The sequence below is a fragment of the Anabrus simplex genome, chromosome 1, assembly GCF_040414725.1.
Source record: "Anabrus simplex isolate iqAnaSimp1 chromosome 1, ASM4041472v1, whole genome shotgun sequence".
In the NCBI taxonomy this organism is placed as follows: domain Eukaryota; kingdom Metazoa; phylum Arthropoda; class Insecta; order Orthoptera; family Tettigoniidae; genus Anabrus; species Anabrus simplex.
In genome coordinates, this window is record NC_090265.1 from 537,080,753 (window position 1) to 537,106,007 (window position 25,255).

Sequence of the window (25,255 nt, forward strand, 5' to 3'; positions counted from 1 at the left end):
CATGATCCTCAGTGAGTGGCTTAACCTGAATGCAATGTACCTGCACAACCACGTGGACTCGCTTCCTAACCGAATCCAGGCGGTTATAAGTCCAGAGGCGGAGTTACGCGGTATTAAATGATGCTTATAATGATTTATACAGGGGTGACCTATTTTTTGAACTTATCTGTCATTCCAATACAAAATGCTTGTATCTGTCATTTCAAATTATTATTGACTATGGCTTGCAATTTGCACTGTCATAGTTTCCCCTCAGAGTCCATAAGATGCCTCCAGTAATCATAGTTCGAATCCAAGTGTTACCAACACATTAAATACATGTTCCTTTTGAGAAAAACAGGAGTTCTGGGACATTTCGCCCACTTTTCGACTTTATGAACCTGCTTTACAACTTATCTTTCTTTGTTTCAGTTCTGCCAGATCATATCAAATTTATCAACTTGTGGACCACGAGATCTTGCCCTAACAGTGTCAACAAACAGGACAAAAGTAACTGTATCATACAATCGTAGTGCAGTGGCCACTTTTGTTTCAGTAGTGGCTTACTGCAATTGCTCACCAGAAAACTACTGGAAACTTCATCGTCAAGGCAGTTCCAAGAACAACAAAACAACAACGAGGAATTATCGATGTACTAAAGTAAGTAAGCCCAGCTGAGTGATTCAAGCAGTGGAGCACTGATTTTAATAATGTTATTGGTTTTTAAGTCCCGCCAACTAATATTACGGTTTTCGGAAATGCTGATGTGCTGGAATTTTGCTCCGCAGGAGTACTTTAACGTGTTAATAAATCTAACAACACGAGGCTGACATATTTGAGCACTTTTAAATACCACCAAATTGAACAAGGATCGAACCTGCCAAGTTGGGCTCAGAAACAACCCAGTCTGACAAGCACTGGTTTTCTGAGCCCAAATTGAATATTCCCCAGAATGGGATCGAACAAGAGGGTGTCGGGGCCTTTCGCTCTTGCTCACCGTTTCCTTAATATTTGGAGGAGGTCCCCCCCCCAAGTGGGTTAGAGAACGCTAAGACATCTTAGGAGGAGCACTGCCTGTGTCTTCCCCTTATCCTTCTTGTTGTTCTGGGTGTTGGTAGGAGGGCTGCAAGGTCTTCCAGCGCTGGGTGGTGAAGTCTTCCCCCACCCTGGTAGGGGAGGACTTCCCAGCCGAACGTTCCTGGGAAGTGCTCTTCCCGGATAACGTTGGCATTAACTAGGTTTCCCAGTAGGTAACACTATTGTCTTGAGATCTCCAGTTCCTTTAGCAGCTGCAGTTTGTGGTTGAGACTTTGTGGTGCTTCTTGTGTACTGGTATTTGGTACAAAAGTCTCAGATGAAATTCACACTTTTGATACCTTTTCATGGAGCAGCCATGGATTTGAACTTTCTCCAGGCATCTGGATAATATAGCTTATTCATAGTTTTAATCTCCTGGATCTTCTTCTATTCCCCAAATGTGGGACACTCCTTGGAGATTGGAGCATGCACGCCTGTGCGGCATACAGGTGGTGGTGTGCACTCGACACCAGCATGCTCACCTTTCCCAAACATCTCATAGGTTGTCGGACCTTGACATCGCAATGAGGTGTGGCCAAATTTCTGAGAGTTGTAGCACCTCATTGGAGATGGAACGTACGGATGTACAGTCAGGGGGTACATTGAAATCTCGATTTGTTCAGGCAGGGTCTGGGCTTTGAATGCCAGGATGAAAGCACCCATATCGAGCAGCTTATCACTGACACACCTCTTTAATCTGCTCATGTTGGTTACACCCCAATGAGCAAGGTTTCTGATCATGTCATCATCGAAAGCCTTAATAAAATCCCTGTGGAAGATAACTCTTTTGCAGGAGTTCAGGGACTTGTGCTTCTCGATGGTAACTGCCACATTCCCAAACATGATTGGCTCGAGTAGCCATCTAGACAGCTCAGCCGTCGATGTCTCTAAAAGTACGGATCTATCGCAAAGTTTTCGCATCCCATAGACTTCACCACAAACAATTCCCTCGACTGCATTACTAATTAGGAAAGGAATCTTGTCTAAGAAACTCTTTCCATCGACCCTGGAAGCCACCAGGAATTGAGGAAGACGTTCATCACTTTCTTAATCTAACAGTAATGGTGAATAGAGCTTTCACTTCTTGGCAATTTTATACACTGTTTTAAGGGTGTCACACTTTGAAGAAAGAAAAAGAAGAGGGTTCTGTTTTTGGTCGCAAGAGCAGCTAGGAAAATATATAGTCAACCTTCGGCAGAGCTCAGCATTATAAGTTATAAGAATCATTGTGAAATACGTATTGAAAGTAATTGATATAAAAAAAATATAAAATATATTTCTCCTCCACCCATTCAATACAATCAATCATAAAATCAAGGTTTAATCCTCATTAAAATTAGAAATGGTACATGTTTTGCCCCTTTTAAAGGGCATCATCAGCCATAGCATCACCTCAAAACTGAACCAGGCACCTATTTAAAATTTAACCTATGACTATTAAAAGAATTATTGGGTACAAAAGGGTGATTGGTAAATGTGGGAAAGATATGGAAGCTAATGGGAATGGGAAGCGTTTGCTGGACTTTTGTGCTAGTATGGGTTTAGCAGTTACGAATACATTCTTCAAGCATAAGGCTATACACCGTTACACATGGGAGGCCAGGGTTACCAAATCCATAATAGAATATAATTTAACTGACTTCAAATTCAGGAAATCTGTTACGAATTTAGAGGTTTTTCAGGGATTGTTCGATGAAACAGACCACTATTTGATCTGTAGTGAACTAAGTATCTCTAGGCCTACCATAGAGAAAGTGAAATCTGTCTGTAAACGAATAAGGAAAGAAAATCTCCAGGACGAGGAAATTAGGCAGAAGTACGTGGATATAATTAGTAGGAAGTTCCAAACAGTGGACAGTAAGCAGGTTCAGGATATAAAAAAAGAATGGTGGCATACAGGGATGCTGTAGTCGCAACAGCAAGGGAATGCCTAGGAACAACTGTGTGTAAAGATGGGGAAAAAACAAACATCTTGGTGGAATGATTAAGTGAGAGCAGCTTGTAAACGTAAAAAGAAGGCTTATCAGAAATGGCTCCAAACAAGGGCTGATGCAGACAGGGAATTGTATATAGATGAAAGATACAGAGCAAAACAAATAGTTGCTGAATCCAAAAAGAAGTCGTGGGAAGATTTTGGTAATAACCTGGAAAGGCTAGGTCAAGCAGCAGGGAAGCCTTTCTGGACAGTAATAAAGAATCTTAGGAAGGGAGGGAAAAAGGAAATGCACAATGTTTTGGGTAATTCAGGTGAACTCATAACAGACCCCAGGGAATGAATGGAGAGGTGGAGAAAACATTTTGAAAATCTTCTCGCCATAAAGGGAAATCTTCATGGTGGTGTCGCGACAACGGAGCTCATGGGGAGGAGGAAAATGATGATGGTGAAATTACGCTTGAGGAAGTGGAAAGGATGGTAAATAAACTCCACTATCATGAATAGATGAAATTACACCTGAAATAGTGTAGTATAGTGGGAAGGCAGGGATGAAATGGCTTCATAGAGCAGTAAGATTAGCATGGAGTGTAGGTAAGGTACCCTCAGATTGGACAAAAGCAGTAATTGCACCTATCTATAAGCAAGGGAACAGGAAGGATTGCAACAACTATTGAGGTATCTCGTTGATTAGTGTACCAGGCAAAGTATTCACTGGCATCTTGGAAGGTCGGGTGCGATCAGTTGTTGAGAGGAAGTTGGATGAAAACCAGTGTGGTTTCAGACCACAGAGAGGCTGTCAGGATCAGATTTTCAGTATGCACCGGGTAACCGAAAAATGCTACAAGAGGAATAGACAATTGTGTTTACGTTTCGTAAATCTAGAGAAAGCATATGACAGGGTACCGAGGGAAAAGATGTTCACCATACTGGGGGGCTATGAGATTAACCCAATGAACTCGGATGACGAGGCACGCCCGCTTGCGAGCACATGGCCTACAACTCGGATGATGAGTTGGGCCCGCGCACTGCCAGTGCTCAGATATCTTTCTATAGTTCGCTCAATTTGCAAGAAATGGCTCTTGCGTTAAGATTTTTGTATACTACAAGGTTCAACAACAATAAAAGTGTTTTAATTTAATCCACCTATTCAATACTTCTATTTTCACTTATAGTGGTTACATAAATAGACTCATAGTTAAGTGGGACATGTTTCGCCCTCAATTAAGGGCATCTTCAGCCTAAAAACAATCATCAAGAGTACAACTAATATTAAAAGTGGAAGCTAAAAGTTTAGCCAGTTATTAAAATTCAGGACAGAAAAATGTGAAAAATGATACAATATATAAAGATGCTAATGGAAACACTGTCAATGATTAAACTATAATCTTGTTGGAGACTAAAACTTCTTCCATTAAAATTCAAATTGAAACAGTTCATTTAAAATGTTAGTGGAAAACCAAAGTGGTAATAATATAAACCCAACAACATGAGGGCATGAACACAAGCATAAACATGATTGTCAAAAATACCGGTGCTAAGGCCCACTTACAATTTTTCAACTGATGCTTCTGTCTCACTTCATGCTGACGAATTTCATCAGCGGCCTTGGGCATATTGTATTTATGACAATCATGTTTATGCTTGTGTTCACGCCCTCATGTCATTGGCTTTATATTATTACCACTTTGGTTTTCCACTAACATTTTAAATGAACTGTTTTAATTGGAATTTTAATGGAAGAAGTTTTAGTCTCCAACAAGATTACAGTTTAATCATTGACAGTGTTTCCATTAGCATCTTTATATATTGTATCATTTTTCACCTTTTTATGTCCTGAATTTTAATAACTGGCTAAACTTTTAGCTTCCACTTTGAATATTAGTTGTACTCTTGATGATTGTTTTTAGGCTGAAGATGCCCTTAACCCTTTCTATCCTGAATTATTTTTCTTAACAAAAAAAATATTTTATTGTTCTTACTGTGTTATTTGGCTTTCAAATAAGATATTATGACCATTTTTAAAGAAATTCCCATTGTAATTATTGAAGTAATTATTATAGCCATATGGCAACTTTGGGGCATGGAGTCAAAGTAATAGGCACTCACTAAATTTCATATTCATATTGCGCAGTTGGTATACATCACAATAAACACATCAATTAATATAGTAAAACAGTGAAAAAGTTAAAATTACAGTTGAATATATCACAATAAACACATCAATTAATATAGCAAAACAGTGAAAAAATTAAAATTACAGTTGAATACTAAATATGATGTGGGCCTAGTTCTTCTGAATTTTAACTAACTATTGTGAAATGGCAAGAAGCAGTCATTATTCCCATTCAAGATAAGCCAACCTTGCACTTCTTATACATCACCCTGGTGAAACCCGCTTTACAGTTCCTACACTTCTGTTTTTTGCTTTTTTTTGTTTTTTTGTTTTTTTACAAATATAAACTGGCCAGTGGCACAACCTATCAAACCTCACATCAGAAGCTGGCATGGCTACTTTTGGCCTTCTTTTCACAGTAGGCTGCAACTCTGAGCTCGGTTGACCTCTTTTCCGAATTTGTGACTTTCCTGCAGTTGTGAGTAAATTTGCAATCACAGTCAGAAATTTCAACAATGAAAGAGCAAGGAGAATCAAAATCGTCTTTTCTTCACTTTGGATAAACTTTAATTTTGTCAATTGATGTTGATGCTGTATCTCTGGATGTTTGCTGCTGTCGTGTAGATGAACCGTTGGTACCAGAAATGTCTATTACACCAGAATTATCTACTGCAGAAAGATTGGGCCTATGACTCAGTGCAGTCATATCTACTGAATTTGGTGGTTCATCAGTTGTAACACTCCTGCGAACAATATTCTGTTCTACTGTTTCAGGTTCATCGTCTTCAATATCAACATCTGATAAATCCCCATCAGGAATTACTGCCTCATTCAGGATACAGTCCAAATCTTTATATGACAGTGGGAGGTTGGGGTTCTACCAAGAAAACATCTCTTGTTAGGTTATGTGACTACGTCAAAAAATAGCTCGTAACCTTAGTTTTAATACTAATGACCTATATGTACTAATAAAGAAATAATAATACAGTACAGTACACAGTAAATTCATCAAGAAACTTGAATCATATGAGATAAGGGTATGAAAATCTAGAAGTAAATAAATGTGTACTACCTAACCTCCAATGACTGTAGTTGCCATATGGCAATAATTATTTTAAGAACTGATTACAGTAAAATACATTAGAGATATGACTTCATTCATAGTAAAAATATAATTTAGAGTCTTTTACTGACATTTATCTAATATTATTTAATGACTCATGCTTCAAATAAACTGTTTATTCACAGTTGAAAACGAAGCCCTCCATTCACATTCCATGTTTGAAGCAGCAGATGAGACTTTAAACAGAATACATGAAGCTCTAACAGTGTTACCAACTTCAGAACCACAATTATTTTGAAGAAATGATATCCAAGTGGCTAATATGGGCTAAAATAGCACGGTGTTCGGTATAATATCGTTTCTGTAAAGGGTAAAAGTAATTGTTGCCATATGGTAGGTATGGGTAACAAAGGGTTAATTGAGGGCAAAACATGTCCCATTTAACTATGAATCTATTTATGTAACCACTATAAGTGAAAATAAAAGTACTGAATAGGTGGATTAAATTAAAACACCTTTATTGTTGTTGAACTGTAAATTTTCAATACGGACCAAAAATGAGATTTATAACATGTAATACTACAAGGCTGACGCAAGGGTATATCAAAGTTTACCCTTGTTTGACCTTCAAACCACGTGAATAGGGTGACTCGGAAATATTTCAAATTCCTTTCAAGCCAGTAGTAAATATGACAACTAGCAGCGTGCGTGTTTCAGAACCTGAAGAATTAGTGAAGTTAATTAACAGTGTTTTAGATAGTGATTCCAATGTTAGTGTAAGTGAAGATCTTCAGGAATTGGAGGACGATAATTTGTGTGAGGAAGTGTTGAGTGTAAATAGTGTTAATGAGTCAGGAAATGTATATATCACTAGTGAGTCATAGAGTGATGATGAGCAAAACCTTCGCGCCAGGCCTCCACAACTCAAACATGCTTTGAAGTCTATCTTGCAAGAACATCATTTTAGGTTAGAACATGTATTCATTCACCTTATTACAAAATTTCAGGTTAATATCTTGTATAGTTTTCTTTTAACAATATATTTTTCGTTGTGCTGCACAAACATCATCTCCACTGGGATTTAAATCTGAGTCAGTGTGACACGCAGAAGTATTTTAATGAGAGTCCATTGGGTTAAGGGTAGATTATTAAAATCAATCAAAGGCATTTATGTTGACAATTGGGCTACAGTGAGAATTGATGGTAGAATGAGTTCTTGGTTCAGCGTACTTACGGGGGTTAGACAAGGCTGTAATCTTTCACCTTTGTTATTAGTAGTTTACATGGATCATCTGCTGAAAGATATTAAAGTGGCAGGGAGGGATTCAGTTAGGTGGAAATGTAGTAAGCAGTCTGGCTTATGCTCACGACTTGGTCTTAATGGCAGATTGTGCCAAAAGCTGGCAGTCTAATATCTTGGAACTTTTTTCTCAGGATGGTAATATAGTGAGTGAGATTGAATCAAGGTGCAGTAAAGCTAATGCAGTGAGTTAACAGTTGTGATCAACAGTATTCTGTAAGAATGAAGTCAGCTCCCGGACCAAATTATCTTTACGGCAGTCTGTTTTCAGACCAACTTTGCTTTACGGGAGCGAAAGCTGGGTGGACTCAGGATATCTTATTCATAAGTCAGAAGTAACAGACATGAAAGTAGCGAGAATGATGGCGGGTACAAACAGGAGGGAACAATGGCAAGAGGGTACTCTGAATCAGGAGATAAAGGCTAAGTTAGGAATGAACTTGATGGACGAAGCTGTACGCATAAACCGTCTTCGGTGGTGGGGGTCATGTGAGGCGAATGGAGGAGGAAGGGTTACCTAAGAGAATAACGGACTCAGTTAAGGAGGGTAAGAGAAGTAGGGGGAGACCGAGGCGATGGATGGATACAGTTTCGAACGATTTAAAGATAAGGGGTATAGAACTAAATGAGGCCACAGCACTAGTTGCAAATAGAGGACTGTGGCGACATTTAGTAAATTCACAGAGGCTTGCAGACTGAACTGTGAAAGGCATTACGGTCTATAATGATGATGTATATAAGAATTTAACTTAATATGTAGTCGTTATGTAAGGAACTAAATTAGATGTGGGAGGCATTAACATGTTGATGGCCAAGGCCATAGTCAAATGTAAGATATGACTTAATTAAACTAAATGGTACAAATGACAATGATGAGTGATGATCACAAGTTAAAATATTTTATAAGACTTAATGAGGAAATACATTCCAACGCAATAAAGTTTTGGCATAATATTTAACCATATACTGCGTTCTTGTGTCAGTTCTTATTTTCAAGGAGTTGATATAAGTTCCAGTGGTTTTAGCTTGCAACTTGTGGAGATAGAAGTTACTTTTTTTAAATCACAATTCTAGTAAAAAACTATTATTGAACTTTAAAAATGGTGACAACTTGATGTATTTTTTATAGTGTCATTGGGAATCAACATCTATACCATCTTCTTATGTTGTGCTCTATTACTATATTGTTGGTGTGCCTTGCAGTTGTTGTAGCATTCTGACGTTAGCTTGTTGGTCGAAAAGGGGAAACAGGCTGTGGTACAAGTTGTAAATATCACGCTGAGAGATGTGTATAAGCTCTGTAAAATGGAAAAGTTTAAAGTTAACAAAATTCAAAAAATGAAAGAAAACGAGGGGAAAATAAGTACCGCGGTGTTGACACTTACTTTTAACTTCGCTGGAATGTTACCTTGTTGTGTGAAGGGTTTAAAGTGTACTGGTGGTCGCCAATGTTCTGCTCCTCATAGGTGTGTTGTCTTAGTGAAGGGGAGTGAACTTGAGAAGGCGGGGCTGTGGGCTTGAGGGTTGCGTATGGGGAGGAGTTACTTGCATATGGTGGGGAATAGGGGCGTGATGTGTTTGTCAGCCTACTGGGAGTGCTAATTGCTTTTGTCTTGAAAACTTTTATTATCTTGAAGATTTAACTTATGGAATAGGATTGGTATATGTTCGTTTTTTTTTTAAATTATCTATTGGATCATTTAGGTTTGGATTTGTATTGTATTTCTGGTCCAAAAAATGTAAAGGTTTCAAAATCTGTCATGAGTCTACCTTTATCGATTCCTTTTAAAATTTGAAGATCATGTTCAATTTTGGTGAAACTGTGCCATGAGTTTTTCATATGGTTATTCATTGCTGAATGATTTAAGGACCAAAATATATATATTTTTTGCTAGTTGTTTTACGTCGCACCGACACAGATAGGTCTTACAGCGACGATGGGACAGGAAAGGGCTAGGAGTGGGAAGGAAGCGGCCGTGGCCTTAATTAAGGTACAGCCCCAGCATTTGCCTGGTGTGAAAATGGAAAACCACGGAAAACCATTTTCAGGGCTGCCGACAGTGGGGTTCGAACCTACTATCTCCCGAATACTGGATACTGGCCGCACTTAAGCGACTGCAGCTAACGAGCTCGGTGGGAGAACCAAAATAAAAAATAACAATGTCATAGTAACAAAAGCCGACAAAGACAACACTACAGTCATAATAAATAAACTAGATTATATTAAAAAACAGACGAGTTCTTTTCTGATAAAATTTACTCTACGATCGCCAAAGACACCATCATGAAAACCCAATGCAATCTAAAAACACTTCTTAAAAATTCACCATTTTCATTTAATGAGCAACAATATCAGAAACTCATTAATATGAATCCTAAATTACCCACTGCCAGATCTCTGCCAAAGATACACAAAAAAAGATGTTCCTATTCGTCTCAAGATCAACAGCAGAAATAGTCCGACTTATAAAACTTCACAATTCCTTCATAAATTTCTTAAAAAATACTTTAAATTACACAATGAACACCCCATAAGAAATTCAATCGATATCTGCAAAACTTTAAGTAAATTCAATTTGCAACCTTAACCACAATGGTTTCTTTCTACACCACTAGTATGTACTCGAACATTCCGGTCAAGGAAACTATAGAAATTATAAATAACAATCTTTCTAATCACAGTACCGTAAGTACAATAGAAATAGATGAATTCATAAAATTACTAAGTTTTGTTCTGCGCAATAACTATTTTACGTTTAATAACAAGATATACAAACAGGAAGGTCTAGCTATGGGAGACCCTATCTCGGGGATACTCGCCGACATTTACATGGACAACCTTGAACATAACAGAATAATAAAAAACATTAACGGATTGTGTCTTTGGCTTCGCTACGTTGATGACATGCTGGCAATAATGGATAATAGATGCAACAATAGTGATGATATCATAACTTATTTAAACAATTTAGATAACTGTATTAAGTTCACTAAAGAAGATGAAAACAATAGTTCAATCAACTTTTTAGATATCACAATCACAAGAATCTCAGACAAATTTGACTTCCAAATCTATAGAAAATCTTATTTTACCCCTACAACCATAAAACATAGTTCTGTGCACCCACAATCACATAAACAGGCCTCATTTTATAGCTTAGTTTATAGAGCGTTTAAAATACCTCTCCCGACAGTTAATCTAAAGAAAGAATTAAACCCCATAAAAGAAATTGCCAGCTTCAATGGATACAATCTCTTAATCATCAATAAATTAACCAATAAGGTGAAACTGAAATTAGCCACTAACGTTCCTCCAATAGAAACCAGGAAACCAAAATATGCACCTTCACTTATACTTATCCAATTATACATCAAGTAACCAAACCCTTAAAAAAGCATGAAATCATTGCTTTCAAAACGCGAAACTCAAATAAAAATTTGTTCTTCAATCACAAAACAGTTAATTCGATCAACAATATTCTGGTTCTGGCATCTATAGATTTAAATGTGCTGAACATAGCTGACTACAGTTACAAGCGGGAGTCATTTACGTTTGTTAACGTGCAGCGGAGGCCACGGTGAAAGTGCAGGAGCTATCCGTGTATGCTGATGTGTGGTGAACGTCTTGTGTTTCGTTTTATTTTTCATGGACATGTTCTAGTATACATAATTAGGTAAGTAATTGAATAAGCATAGAGTATGTAGAAGCTATTATCGAAAAAAGTGTATGTGAAGGCGCAGCTGGGCTGTGTAGCTTGGCAGATTCAATCCTGGCTCAGTTCGGTGGTATTTGAACGTGCTCAAATACGTCAGCCTCGTGTTGGTAGATTTATTGCACGTTAAAAAACTCCTACGGGACACAATCCTGGCATATCGGCATCTCCCAAAAACGTAAAAGTAGTTACTGGGACGTTAAAACAATAACATTGTTATTTGTGAAGGCGCAGACTGAATTTGTATCATAGCAACTATAGCATAAAAATGAAGGTTTTGTTGCCTCGTTTAGGTTTCCTTCAGACAAGGAATTAAAACAAAAATGAATCTGTCACTTTAAATGGGATAATTGGGGAACATGGTAAGGATTCAGTCGTGTGAATTAGACATTTCACTGATGAAAGTCTGTCAACAGGGGATACAATTTGTGATGATAAAGGCAACGTAACTATACTACCACCTAAACCTAATGAGCTTCTTCGTGATACATGTCCAACTGTTTTTTCCAAATTTGCCAAAATATTTGCCATTGAAAAGTGTTAAAGGAATAGATCCTGAAGGTAGGAGGCTGGAAATGAAAAGTAGGAAATACAAGAAGATGAATGATTTGCAAAATGTAAACCACTTACTCAAAATTCACCAAGATATGAATGTCTCTGTATGTGTTAATAGTTATCAGGTGCCGGTAAAAGAAACGACATGTTTAGCTGATGATGAAATATCCAAGTGGTCTCAATTAAATGAATATTTATCTAATTATACCGGGCACTGCTAGTAGTGTTAGTGTTGAATGTGTACAAAGAAATGTATTAAAAATGCTCGACAAGCTCAGAGTTTCGTTAGGTAAGCAGTGAAAACACGGACTATTTTTCCTACCTTTTATTTTAAAGGGAACGATTCTAACTTTACACTAGAAAGAAGAAGTGTTACTCAAAAATGTCTACTTGAAACTGTGAAAGCAAATTATTCACTGTAAGGGAAGTTTCAAAGTGATTGATAACTTAGAGGGTTTGGTCAGTACTGATACCGTAGCGTTTGTAACTACCGAGATGAAAATTAGGATTAAGGGTGTTCTAGGCTTGCACTGGCGGTGGTATGGAAAAGTGCAATATGGCTGTAGTCAATTAGAAATGTCTGATTCCATCAAGACAAGTGATATTAGGTCCAATATAGAAGTAATAAACAAGTTAGACTCACTTTTACCATGTGAATTTTTTTGGTGGGAATGCAGTAAGAACGATATCCAGAAGGTTAAGCTCTGGCACACATTTAGGTCTCCAGCAGAGTAATGAAACAAATGGCCCCTACTTTGAAGAACTACAGAGAGGTGGGTTAGTCGTACCATCAGACTGTGTTGTGCGTGTCTGCATAACAGTGCCAGGAATATTTAACTTGCTGGTATTTAAAGACTACAAGGAAGACTACCTGGATTGTGAAAATTATAAACAATGTCTCCTCTCTCTATCCAGAGCTGCTTTAGGTACAGATGAAAAATCAATACTTCTGGTTTGAAAGAGGTCATTGTGGGTGTGACAATAATGGTCTGATAGATCGTTTATTGTCTACATTTTCCAATGCCATGTTAAATAATTATAGAAAGTAGGTGAAGAACAGGAGTTATGTCAGCAGTGAGGATAAAAACATTAAGCAGAGGAAGCTAGCAACGCTCCACAATAATTGAGCTTGTGAGTATTGTTTTTAAGTGTTTAGTTTTGATTCATGTAAAATGTGTACTTCTAACTTCAGTGAATGCATTTACTGATGTGTGTGTTTCTTAGTATTAATTTTACGATCATGATCATGCTCACCTTGTTGGTATACTCACCTTGTTGGTCTAAATGTAGTGAATACGGGTGAAATCATTCTAAATCAGACATGCCCCCTTATCTCTCGGCCTCCGCTTGACAGATAGATACAGCATTCCCAAGCTATCTTCTGGCTTTAACTGTAGATGGCTCTGGTGCTGAATGCAATTTTTCTTATGTTGGCCAAACTGGGCAGAGTTTTTTAAAAAAACTAAATATGCTGAGCACTTCAACGCTCAAAAACACAACAAATTTTCAGCAATGAGTAACCGTATGAAAGACTCAGGACAAGTTTCACCACAACTGAACGTGATCTTCAAATTTTAAAAAGAATCGATAAAGGTAGACTCATGTCTGAGTTTGAAAACCTTTACATTTCTTTGGAACCGGAAATACAATACAAATCAAAACCTAAATGATCCAATAGATAATAAAAAACCACTTTATGAACAGATACCTATCCTATTTCATAAGTTAAATCTTCAAGATAATAAATTCTTTAAAGTGTTCAAGACAAAAACAATAAGCATTCCCAGTAGGCTGACAAACACATCATGCCCCTGTTCCCCACTAGATGCAAGTAACTCCTCCCCATACGCAACCCTCAAGCCAACAACCCCGCCTTCTTAAGTTCACTCCCCTAAACTAAGACTACACACTTGCAATACGAGAAGCAGAACATCGGCGACCACCAGTACTCTTCAAACACTTCACACAACAAGGTAACATTCCAGCAGAGTTAAAAGTAAGTGTCAACACTGCAGTACTTATATTCCCCTCATTTTCTTTCATTTTTTGAATTTTGTTAACTTTAAACTTTTCCATTTTACAGAGCTTATACACATCTTTCAGCGTGATATTTACAACTTTTACCACAGCCTGTTTCCCCTTTTCGACCAACAAGCTAACATCAGAATGCTACAACAACTGCAAAGCACACCAACAATATAGTAATAGAGCACAACATAAGATGGTGTGTTGAGTCATCAGTCCATAGACTGGTTTGATGCAGCCCTCCACACCACCCTAGCCTGTGCTAACCTTTTCATTTCTACGTAACTATTGCATCCTACATCTGCTCTAATCTGTTTGTCATATTCATACCTTGGTCTACCCCTACCGTTCTTACCACCTACACTTCCTTCAAAAACCAACTGAACAAGTCCTGGGTGTCTTAAGATGTGTCCTATCATTCTATCTCTTCTTCTCGTCAAATTTAGCCAAATCGATCTCCTCTCACCAATTCGATTCAGTATCTCTTCATTCGTGATTCGATCTATCCATCTCACCTTCAGCATTCTTCTGTAACACCACATTTCAAAAGCTTCTATTCTCTTTCTTTCTGAGCTAGTTACCGTCCATGTTTCACTTCCATACAATGCCACGCTCCACACGAAAGTCTTCAAAAACATCTTTCTAATTCCGATATCAATGTTTGAAGTGAGCAAATTTCTTTCCTTAAGAAAGCTCTTCCTTGCTTGTGCTAGTCTGCATTTTATGTCCTCCTTACTTCTGCCATCGTTAGTTATTTTACTACCAAAGTAACAATATTCATCTACTTCCTGTAAGACTTCGTTTCCTAATCTAATATTTCCTACATCACCTGCCTTCATTTGACTGCACTCCATTACTTTTGTTTTGGACTTATTTATTTTCATCTTGTACTCCTTACCCAAGACTTCATCCATACCATTCAGCAACTTCTCGAGATCTTCTGCAGTCTCAGATAGAATGACAATATCATCGGCAAATCTCAAGGTTTTGATTTCCTCCACTTGGACTGTGATTCCCTTTTCAAATTTCTCTTTGATTTCCTTTACTGCCTGTTCTATGTAAACATTGAAAAGGAGAGGGGACAAACTGCAGGCTTGCCTCACTCCTTTCTGAATTGCTGCTTCTTTTTCAAAGCCCTCGATTCTTATCACTGCACACTGATTTTTATACAGGTTGAAGATAATTCTTTGTTCTCGGTATCTGATCCCTATCATCTTCAGAATCATAAATAGCTTGTTCCAATCAACATTATCGAATGCCTTTTCTAGATCTACGAATGCCATGTACGTGGGCATGTCCTTCTTGATTCGATCCTCTAAGATCAAACGTAAAGTCAGGATTGCTTCACGTGTTCCTACATTTCTTCTGAAGCCAAATTGATCTTCTCCCAACTCAGCTTCAACTTGTTTCTCCATTCTTCTGTAAATAATACGTGTTAAAATTTTGCAGGCATGAGATACTAAACTAATGGTGCGGTAGTTTTCACACTTGTCAGCACCGGCTTTCTTGGGAATAGGTATAACAACATTCTGCCGAAAATCGGATGGGACTTCTCCTGTCTCATACATCCTGCACACTAAATGAAATAACCTTACCATGCTGGTTTCTCCTAAGGCAGTCAATAATTCAGAGGGAATATCATCAATTCCAGGTGCCTTGTTCCTATTGAGGTCACTCATAGCTCTGTCAAACTCTGACCTCAAAATTGGGTCTCCCATTTCATCAGCATCAACAGCCTCTTCATGTTCCAGAACCAAATTATCTACATCATTACCTTGATACAACTGTTGGATATGCTCCTGCCATCTTTCTGCTTTGTCTTCTTTCCCTAGAAGTGGCTTTCCATCTGAGCTCTTAATATTCATGCACCTAGATTTCCTTTCTCCACAGGTTTCCTTGATTTTCCTGTATGCAGCATCTACCTTTCCCAGGACCGTACAGCCTTCGACATCCTTGCACTTCTCCTTCAGCCATTCTCCTTTAGCTACCTTGCACTTTCTATCCACTTGATTCTTTAATCGCCTGTATTCTTTTCTGCCCTCTTCATTTCTAGAATTCTTGTATTTTCGTCGTTCATCAATCAGGTCTAGTATCTCCTGAGTTATCCACTGATTCTTAGTTGATCTTTTCTTCCTTCCTAACATTTCTTCAGCAGCCCTACTGACTTCATTTTTCATGACTCTCCACTCTTCCTCTATTGTGTTCCCTTCAGCCTTTTTATTTAGTCTTTGTGCAACATGTTCCTTGAAACAATCCCTCACACTTTTTTCTTTCAACTTGTCTAGATCCCATCTTTTTGCATTCTTTCCTTTCTTCAATTTCTTCAACTTCAGATGGCATTTCATGACCAACAAGTTGTGGTCAGAGTCCACGTCTGCTCCTGGAAAAGTTTTGCAATCCAACACCTGGTTTCTGAATCTCTGCCTGATCATAATGAAGTCTATTTGATACCTTCCAGTGTCTCCAGGTCTCGTCCACGTATACAGCCGTCGTTTGTGGTGTTTGAACCAAGTATTGGCAAGGACTAAATTATGATCAGTGCAGAATTCAACCAGTTGACTTCCTCTTTCGTTCCTTTGTCCCAATCCAAATTCTCCTACTGCACTATCTTCTCTTCCTTGGCCTACCACTGCATTCCAGTCTCCCATCACAATTAGATTCTCGTCACCTTTTACGTATTGTATTAAATCTATCTCCTCATATATTCTTTCAATTTCTTCATCATCCGCTGAACTAGTAGGCATATAGACCTGCACTATTGTGGTGGGCATTGGTTTGGTGTCTATCTTGACGACAATAATTCTTTCACTATGCTGCTCGTAGTAGCTTATCCGCTGCCCCATTTTCTTATTCATTATTAAACCAACTCCTGCATTTCCCCTGTTTGATTTCGTGTTGATAATTCGGTAGTCGCCTGACCAAAAATCCTGTTCTTCCTGCCAACGTACTTCACTTATACCAACTACATCTAACTTTAGCCTATCCATCTCCCTTTTCAGATTCTCTAACCTACCACAACGATTCAAACTTCTAACATTCCACGCTCCGACTTGCAGAATGTCAGTATCCATCTTCCTGATGATCGCCCCCTCTCGTGTAGTCCCCACCCGGAGATCCGAATGGGGGACTAGTTTACCTCCGGAATATTTTACCCGGGAGGAAGCCATCATCAGTACATCATTCATACAGAGAGAGCTGCATGTCCTCGGGAGGTAGTTACGGCTGTAGTTTCCCGTTGCTTTCAGCCGTGTAGCAGTATCAACACAGCTATGCCATGTTGAGTATTATTACAAGGCCGTATCAGTCAATCATCTAGACTGCCGCCTTTGCAACTACCGAAAGGCTGCTACCCCCCTTTCGATGAACCATTCGTTAGTCTGGTCTCTCAACAGATACCCATCCGATATGGTTGCACCTGCGGCTTGGCTATCTGCATCATTGGGACACGCAAGCCTCCTCACCGCGGCAAGGTCACATGGTTCGCAGAGGAGGAAGAAGATGGTCAACATCTAAGAAGATGGTATAGATGTTGATTCCCAATGACACTATAAAAAATACATCAAGTTGTCACCATTTTTAAAGTTCAATAATAGTTTTTTACTAGAATTGTGATAAAAAAAAGTAACTTCTATCTCCACAAGTTGCAAGCTAAAAACACTGGAACTTATATCAATTCCTTGAAAATAAGAACTGACACAAGAACGCAGTATATGGTTAAATATTATGCCAAAACTTTATTGCGTTGGAATGTATTTCCTCATTAAGTCTTATAAAATATTTTAACTTGGGATCATCACTCATCATTGTCATTTGTACCATTTAGTTTAATTAAGTCATATCTTACATTTGACTATGGCCTTCGCCATCAACATGTTAATGCCTCCCGCATCTAATTTAGTTCCTTACATAACGACTACATATTAAGTTAAATTCTTATGTACCCGATAATTCTTTCAGTAGTCATAGGTTAAATTCTAAATAGGTGCCTGGTTCAGTTTTGAGGTGATGTTATGGCTGATGATGCCCTTTAAAAGAGGTGAAACATGTACCATTACATATTTTAATGAGGATTAAACCTTGATTTTATGACCGACTGTGTTGAATAGGTGAAAAAGAAATAAATTTTATATTATTTTATACGAGCTCCGCATGCCAAGGTAAAGTTGCATGCTCCAGACGACGCCCGGTGTCTGGAGATGGGCCGCTAGCATCTACTTGCCCAGTAGCCAGGCATCACCTCGCTACGCCCTAAAACTTGTGTGACTGGCGGAGGATGAAACCTCCATATACAGTACACACACTCATTCAGAAAATTTATGTTCTACCCGAGACAGAGAGGCTGACTATACGGTTTGAGAAAATTAAAACTAAGAGTGTTAGAATATGAAAGAAAGAAAGAATGAAAGAAAGAGCATGGAAACCTCTCAGGCAACTTGGGTGACATCTTGTTAGTCTGGCCCTACTCCGAGGCCAATCCAACATGGGTAACCTCGAATTGGCACAGCCCTCAGGATCAACGAGCACACAACCTACCACACCGATGTAAAGGTCTTGGTATTCCTAGAGGGGGTGTGGTTTGTGATATTTTTTCAGATTTGATACCCACTACAATTTGTATACTGTTTTCATTATCTACTTACTGTAACACTGAAATTTGAGTTGCACACACTCTGTGTTTAAGTTTTAAATATGCACTAACATCTCAGATATACTGCTGCTACTCTGAAAACCATCCAAAGTAGTTAGTGGGATGTAAAAACAATAACAGTATTACAATGCAGCTTCTTAGAATTGCCAACCTATCCTTCAAAATGAGTTTTAAAAAAACCAGCAAACACCTGACCTCCTGTGAACCACCATGCAAGAAGCGGTCACTAACACTGCATCATGAATGTAATGCTTAACTACTTTGATCTTTTGTTCAGTGTTACCACCATTTGAGTAGAAATGAAGGATGCATATTTTAATCTTTCCACGAACTTCAAGAAGAGACCACTGTTGTAAGATATGTTAATGCTTTAAAATAACCAATACAGTGTGAATGTATGCAGTCTATTGCAAAGCCCTGAAATTTGAGAATCATTCTAGTAAAATCTAAATATATCAATACAGGAAATAAGTTATAATTTTGGAAAGAAAACCTGGGATTCCCCAGGGTGACAATGTATCACTTTTCAGGTTATGAGCTGGCCACCACTACTCTACAGTGTCGAGTCTCTAATCTTATTACATTGGTCTAGCCCCACCTCTCCTCATTTTCTCCAATCATGGCAAATTTCCTTAGGCTAATTTTACACTAGCAAGTTATTGCAGCAATTTACTTGCACAGAGCAACTTGCTGTGCCAACTGCAAGTCTTAATTACTCAATAAGCTGACTTGCGGCGATCAGTAATTTCTTGAGCAAGATGCTTGCAGCCAGTCTCGTGCAAGCAGTGTCTAGGACACATCGTGAGCTTCTGCAAATTACTTGCTCGGATAGGATCCGATCCTATTTTGTGGACGTGGAAGGGGGAAGTTGGTAAATAGGTGATCACATTTTACACATTTATTTCTCTGTATACTGTAATTTAATTTAGAAAATATAATTAAATTCATGCAAGGACCACACATATACTCACTCAATGGTCCAGGAAGAACAATGGTGAAATAATAAGAAAAATCAAGTTTCTCAGAAATTTGGGACGTTCACAGCAGTGAATTCAAGACACTAAATGCTTCCAGTACCAATATGGAGGACTAACATGGCACCAAAAGAAATACTGAGAAAATGGCACGAGCTGAAAACACAGTTTTCCTAGGAAGTGAAGAGACTTCTAAAAATAAAGTGGCACCTCAGGGTTGCCAGCTGAGTCTCGGTGGCCATATTTTTCTCCTATGAAATTCACAGAGGGTAACATATGAACAATTTCAGACTATGTTTCTTTAGCAAAGGTAAGCCTGTTTATTTATTTTTTCGCATCTGAGAGCGAGATTGTAGATTGTTCCCATTACATAATATGCAATACTATAGCTGCTCTGAGATGTCAATGTACTGTGCACAGGGTTTTGATTTTATGAAATTTTACGCTCGACTTATTCAGGAGATGAGATAAGTTTTGTTAGGGCAGGTCCCCAACTACGCTAATTATTACACTATCGTGTAACATAGCGGTATTTCAACTGGACTTACTATAACCTGTTTAAGCAAAGCATCAGCTGCATTTTTGGATGAGAGAAGTTCTGGGTACCGGTTGTCCGAACATTTTAGGCCAGAGGGTAATAATAACATACGACATAAATTGAGCCCACATGCACAAAGTTGCCAAAATGTAGCAAGTTTAAATAGCTGCATTAGAAGGTGAAATAATATTTTCTAGCAGTGCTTTACCAAACAGATTTGTATCTCTTTGTCGTTTACCATGCGTATGAAGCAGGTGAGCCCGTTTATTGTGAGTTTGGCCTCTAGGAGAAAATCGTGCAGAAATTTTGTCAGGTAGAACATTTCCACTTCATTCTAATTAACGTCAATAAACACTCCAGATCGTTTGAAGACATTCCACAAAAATTTTGAAAGCCATCTGCATTCTCTACTCTCAATTCTTGCAGCATGTTAATGTAGGCTCATTCTGTGGTCTTCTTAGCATCCAGTCATCATCATCATCATCATCATCATCATCATCATCATCATCATCATCATTTCTCAACTCCAGTTTTCTGGGTGTGGTGTACAAGCGCTCGCTATCTCCTTCTGTCTTCATACACCTTCTGTTCCAGTACATCCTCCCATTTGTGTTCTCTCTCCTCCACATCTGATCTTAAAGTCTCTATCCAGTGTTTTCTTGCTCTTCCCTGTGGTCTTCTTCCTATGAGATTAAGGTCAAAATACTTTCTGGCAGGTCTTTCCCTGTTCATTCTCATTATGTGCCCATACCACTGAAGTCTGCGTTTCTTTATGACTGGTTATAGGAAACTCGATACCAGCTACTTTCCTATTCACTTCATTTCTGATCTTGTCCTTTCTGGTAGTTTGGTTCATAGTTCTAATGAATCTCATTTCAGTTGACTGGATTCTACTGAAGTCTTTGTTTAGTAGGGTACAGGTTTCTAAACCGTATGAGGATTGGTACAAAGTAAGTGTGGTACACGACTGTTTTTGCTGTTTGTGGTATTTTGCAGTCCCAGAGAAGATTTCTGATTTGACTGTAGAAGTTTGATGCTTTCTGTGTCCTGCAGAGTATTTCCTGCCTAAAAATATATTTGAGCTTGTTCCTTCCCTGTTGATGGTCATTTCCACTGCCTTTGTTCCGCTCATCTTCAGTCCAAAATTTTTGAATGTATTATTCCATTCGTTAAGTTTCTTCTGAACTTCAGCTTCTGTCTCTCCCCATCAAAGCACATCATCAGCAAACACAAGGGCTTTCTTGATAGAATTTTTGACCTTGTCCATTAATATTACGAACAGGAGTGGTGACAGGGCACTTCCTTGTTGGACACCTCTCTTTGTTTCAAACAATTTTGATCGTCCGTTGCCTATCTGGACACAGCTGTAGTAGTACTTATAGTATAGCATCTTGACTTTGTCAATTAAGTGCTTTGGCACCTTTAGATCTTCCAGACATTCCCATATCTTGTTTCGAGGAACACTATAATATGCTTTTTCAATGTCCACAAATGCAATCACAAGATTTCTTCCATATTCCCAGTACTTTTCTGTCAGCATTTTTACTGCAAAGATAAGATCCACAGTACTTTGATCTTTCCTGAACCTGTGTCGTTCTTCCTCATTTCTATGATCTTTTCCAGCAGCCTCAGTGTGTGTGACAACAGAGTGATGCTGTAATTTCCACATTTCTATCGGTTGCCCTTTTTGAACAGTGGGATGATGACTCCTTTACTCCAATCTTCTGGGATTTTGTTTCTTTCCCAAATCACTGATAACACTATATAGCCAATTCAAGCCTGGTATTCCAGCTGCCTTTATCATGTCTGAGCTGAGATCATCATCGCATGCTCTTTAGTTACCTCAAGCCATGTTAATGGGTATTTGTTGTTTTTGGCCTCTCCTATTCTACAGTCAATAGCCGGCCATACACGGAAAGGAATTCTGACAGGCGAGGTCTTTTGTGACCCATACCGACAGGCTAGGGCTGCTCGTTAGTGAGCAAGGTCAGTTTGAGGCGTTATCCGCTACAGACCAGATCTGTTGTCAGCAACTCAACGGAAAGACCTTGCCTCACAGATCAAGCCTCCTGTAAGGAAAGCATGGAGTGGGCAAAGGCACTGCTAGGGAAATTTATTGAAAGTACAAAGAGCGGCTGTGTCTCTGACAATTAAAACATGAGGTGTCGCAATCAAGCGTTCTTCAGTATCCTCCTTTCCTCCTTCTTCAGCTTAGAAGCTACAATATCCACAGTAAATACGCTTTCAACCAGACTGTTCTCCAGTAAGAGCTACGCAAAACAAGTCATTTTTTACTAGTGGCTTACGTCGCACCGACACAGATAGGTCTTATAACGACGATGGGATAGGGAAGGGCTAGGAGTTGGAAGGAAGCGGTCGTGGCCTTAATTAAGGCACAGCCCATAGCATTTGCCTGGTGTGAAAATAGGAAACCACGGAAAACCATTTTCAGGGCTGCCGACAGTGGGATTCGAACCCACTATCTCCCGGATGCAAGCTCACGGCTGCGCGCCCCTAACCACACGGCCAACTCGCCCGGTAAACAAGTCCATTATGTATGTGTTGTGTATGTTTGGTATTCAGTTCGAAGGCTGGTCTGATCCTCCACAGTTATGCCAACAGCTGTCATAGATAGCCTAGGCATCACTGGAAGAAGCGTACGAGGGAAATGAGGAGTGAGATAGCTTCCCGTTGCTTTCCTCGCCGAGCCAGAAGTTGCTCGCATATCAGTCTGCCAAACCCACTGAAATGCACGCACCAGCTGACCCTATGCGTGATATTTTCATATCATTCATAACAGGGACTGGCTGCATAAGGAATGGTATTACTAGCATCACTCGTACCTCAGTCACTTTCATATTGTCAAAGCCAAGGATAAGACTGAGAAGGATGAAACATTTAACGTAATAATGAGAAAAATCCATTCATGCTTACTTTTTTTTTTTTGCTAGCTGCTTTACGTCGCACTGACACAGATAGGTTTTATGGCGACGATAGGATAGGAAAGGCGTATGAGTTCGAAGTAAGTGGTCGTGGCCTTAATTAAGGTACAGCCCCAGTATTTGCCTGGTGAGAAAATGGGAAACCACGGAAAACCCATATTCAAGGCTGTCGACAATGGGATTCGAACCCACTATCTCCCGGATGCAAGCTCACAGCCGCGTGCAACTGACCGCACGGCCAACTCGCCCGGTACATGCTTACCTAACATCATATCATAAACGCTGTTGTCCATTCGCAAGTAATTCTTGTAATCGTCCGGTTCATTTTCTCTCAGGTGTTGTATCAGACTCATGTGACTAAAGCTGTCTCGCTGTCCTATCCATGATTTCATCCACTTCGATCGATTTTTTTGTTTGCATGATTTAACATATAGCAAAATGCACATTCCAACAGCCGCAACAGCATTTTTTCCCCTCTGGACACCGTCTGCTTCGATGTCCATCGCACAGTTCTAAGTACGGCAGACCCAACCGGCAAGGATTTCAAACTAGTTTGAAAGGCCAGCGGATGAGGCTTGGCCTGCTGAGAACAAAGGGATCATTCCATTAACGAGAGGGTCTGGAATGTTGACAGATTATGTTGCACAACACGGCAGGCTTGGTGTCACAGTTGATGGCGAGCAGCGGGCCGGGTCTCTGAAGGTCACGCCTGGCAGGCGGTCTGTCGGATCTGGCCCCAAAGGCGAGGCCTGCCAAAGAATCTGTCCGTGTATGGCCAGCTATTGGTGGTGGTGTTGCCCCCCATCTCCATTTAACAGCATGTTGAAGTACTTCTTCATTTCACCCCTGATCCCTTCCTCTGTTCGTATTAAGCTACCATAATCTGTTTCCAGTGCAAGGATGTTTATATATTCATTTCTTTTACTGTTTCCTATTTTGTATAGTAGTATCCTACTTCCTTGACAGTCTTCCTCTATCCTTGTAGTAAAGTCATCCCAGTACTTTTTCTTTTCTTCCTGAGTTAGTCTTCAGCCAGTTTCTTTTTCCTCTATTCCTGTGCTAGATGTTCAATTTCTAATTCATTTCGTCTATCATCTGTTTTCTGTTTTTCGAGGTCTAATTTTCTTTTCAGTATACTTCTATCTTTTACTGCTGTCTTCACTTGGTCATTCCACCAAGGTGTTTCCTTCTGTTTTGGTGTGGCATCTGTTTCTCCGCAAATTTCCATGGCTTCCTTTACAAGGGTTTCTTTGAATAAGGACCATTCTTCTTCTACTCCGCCTTTCTCAGTTTTGGGTAATTTGGCTGTTATCCTCGCTTCATAGTTTCCTTTCTTCTCCATGTCCTTCAACAGCCATGTCTTAATCTTCGGCATTTTCTTTTGTTTAATTTTGGGCACATGGACATCTTTTAGGTCAGCGATTAATAGCCGATGGTCGCTATCTACGCACTCACTGGATATGACTAACATCTATAACATATTGACCTGCATTTCTATTACTGATGATGAAGTCGATCACAGTCTTGAGCTTTCCATCCCAGCTATATCTCATTATTTTATGGCTCCCCTTCTTCTGATACCATGTGTTTTGTATGGTTAAGTTGTTTCGCACACAGAAATCAATCACGTTCTCTCCTTCAGAGTTTCTGTTACCATAGCCATGGGGGCCAACGATGTCTTCACAGCCTAGTCTTTCTTTACCAACTTGGGCATTCAGATCGCCCATAATGATTATGTTCTCCTCTGTTATTTGTTCCTCAAGTTCGATAAGGAATTGCTCTTTCTTTTCTGTGGTACATCCTGTCTGTGGTGCATGTACTTGCAGAAGAGTATGATGTGCATTACCAACACTCAGTCTCATGTGGATTATCATATCACTCACATATTTGACATCTGTCTGTGTGTCTATATCTTTATGAAGGAGGAAGCCAACTCCATTTTTGGATTCATTATTCTTCCCACTCGATTACAGCACATATCCATTTCTCAAGGACTTCTTCCCATATCCTATCCATTTTGTCTCACTCAATCCCAATATCTTCAGCTTACACCTCTCCATAAGATCTGTAAGTTCTTCATTTTTGATACTGAGTGTACCAATTTTCAGTTGCTCCTTCTTGGGAGGGTTTTGTGTTTTCTGGTATCTCTGATGAGCATCAGGATTTTGGCCATCATAAATTCGGACGGTACAAGGCATGTCCGGTATTTAATTTATTCTTCCATCCGAGGCTTGTTTTAGGTTTGAAAGCAGTACATTCATACTCAACTGTTGACTTGCTAGGCCTAACACAGGTGAGGATTTTCTTTCGGGGTTTACTCCCTTAGGCTTTGAAGATCCTTCTTCTCCACAAGGCAGTGGTGTCCTCTTCCAATTATACTCAGGGAGGATGG

At 39.2% G+C, this 25,255-nt stretch overlaps 2 protein-coding genes across 2 annotated transcripts in view; one reads left to right on the top strand and one right to left on the bottom strand.

Annotated features, from left to right (window-relative positions):
* HIPP1 (HP1 and insulator partner protein 1) overlaps positions 1-25,255 on the bottom strand; it is a 242,426-nt gene that overhangs the window by 38,414 nt on the left and 178,757 nt on the right. The gene's annotated exons all lie outside the window — the stretch shown is intronic.
* LOC136869091 (U-scoloptoxin(11)-Ssd2a) overlaps positions 1-25,255 on the top strand; it is a 68,182-nt gene that overhangs the window by 29,545 nt on the left and 13,382 nt on the right. The window contains exon 3 of the mRNA XM_067144824.2: positions 412-639. Coding sequence (XP_067000925.2) covers positions 412-639 — 228 coding nt within the window. The remainder of the gene's footprint in view (positions 1-411; positions 640-25,255) is intronic.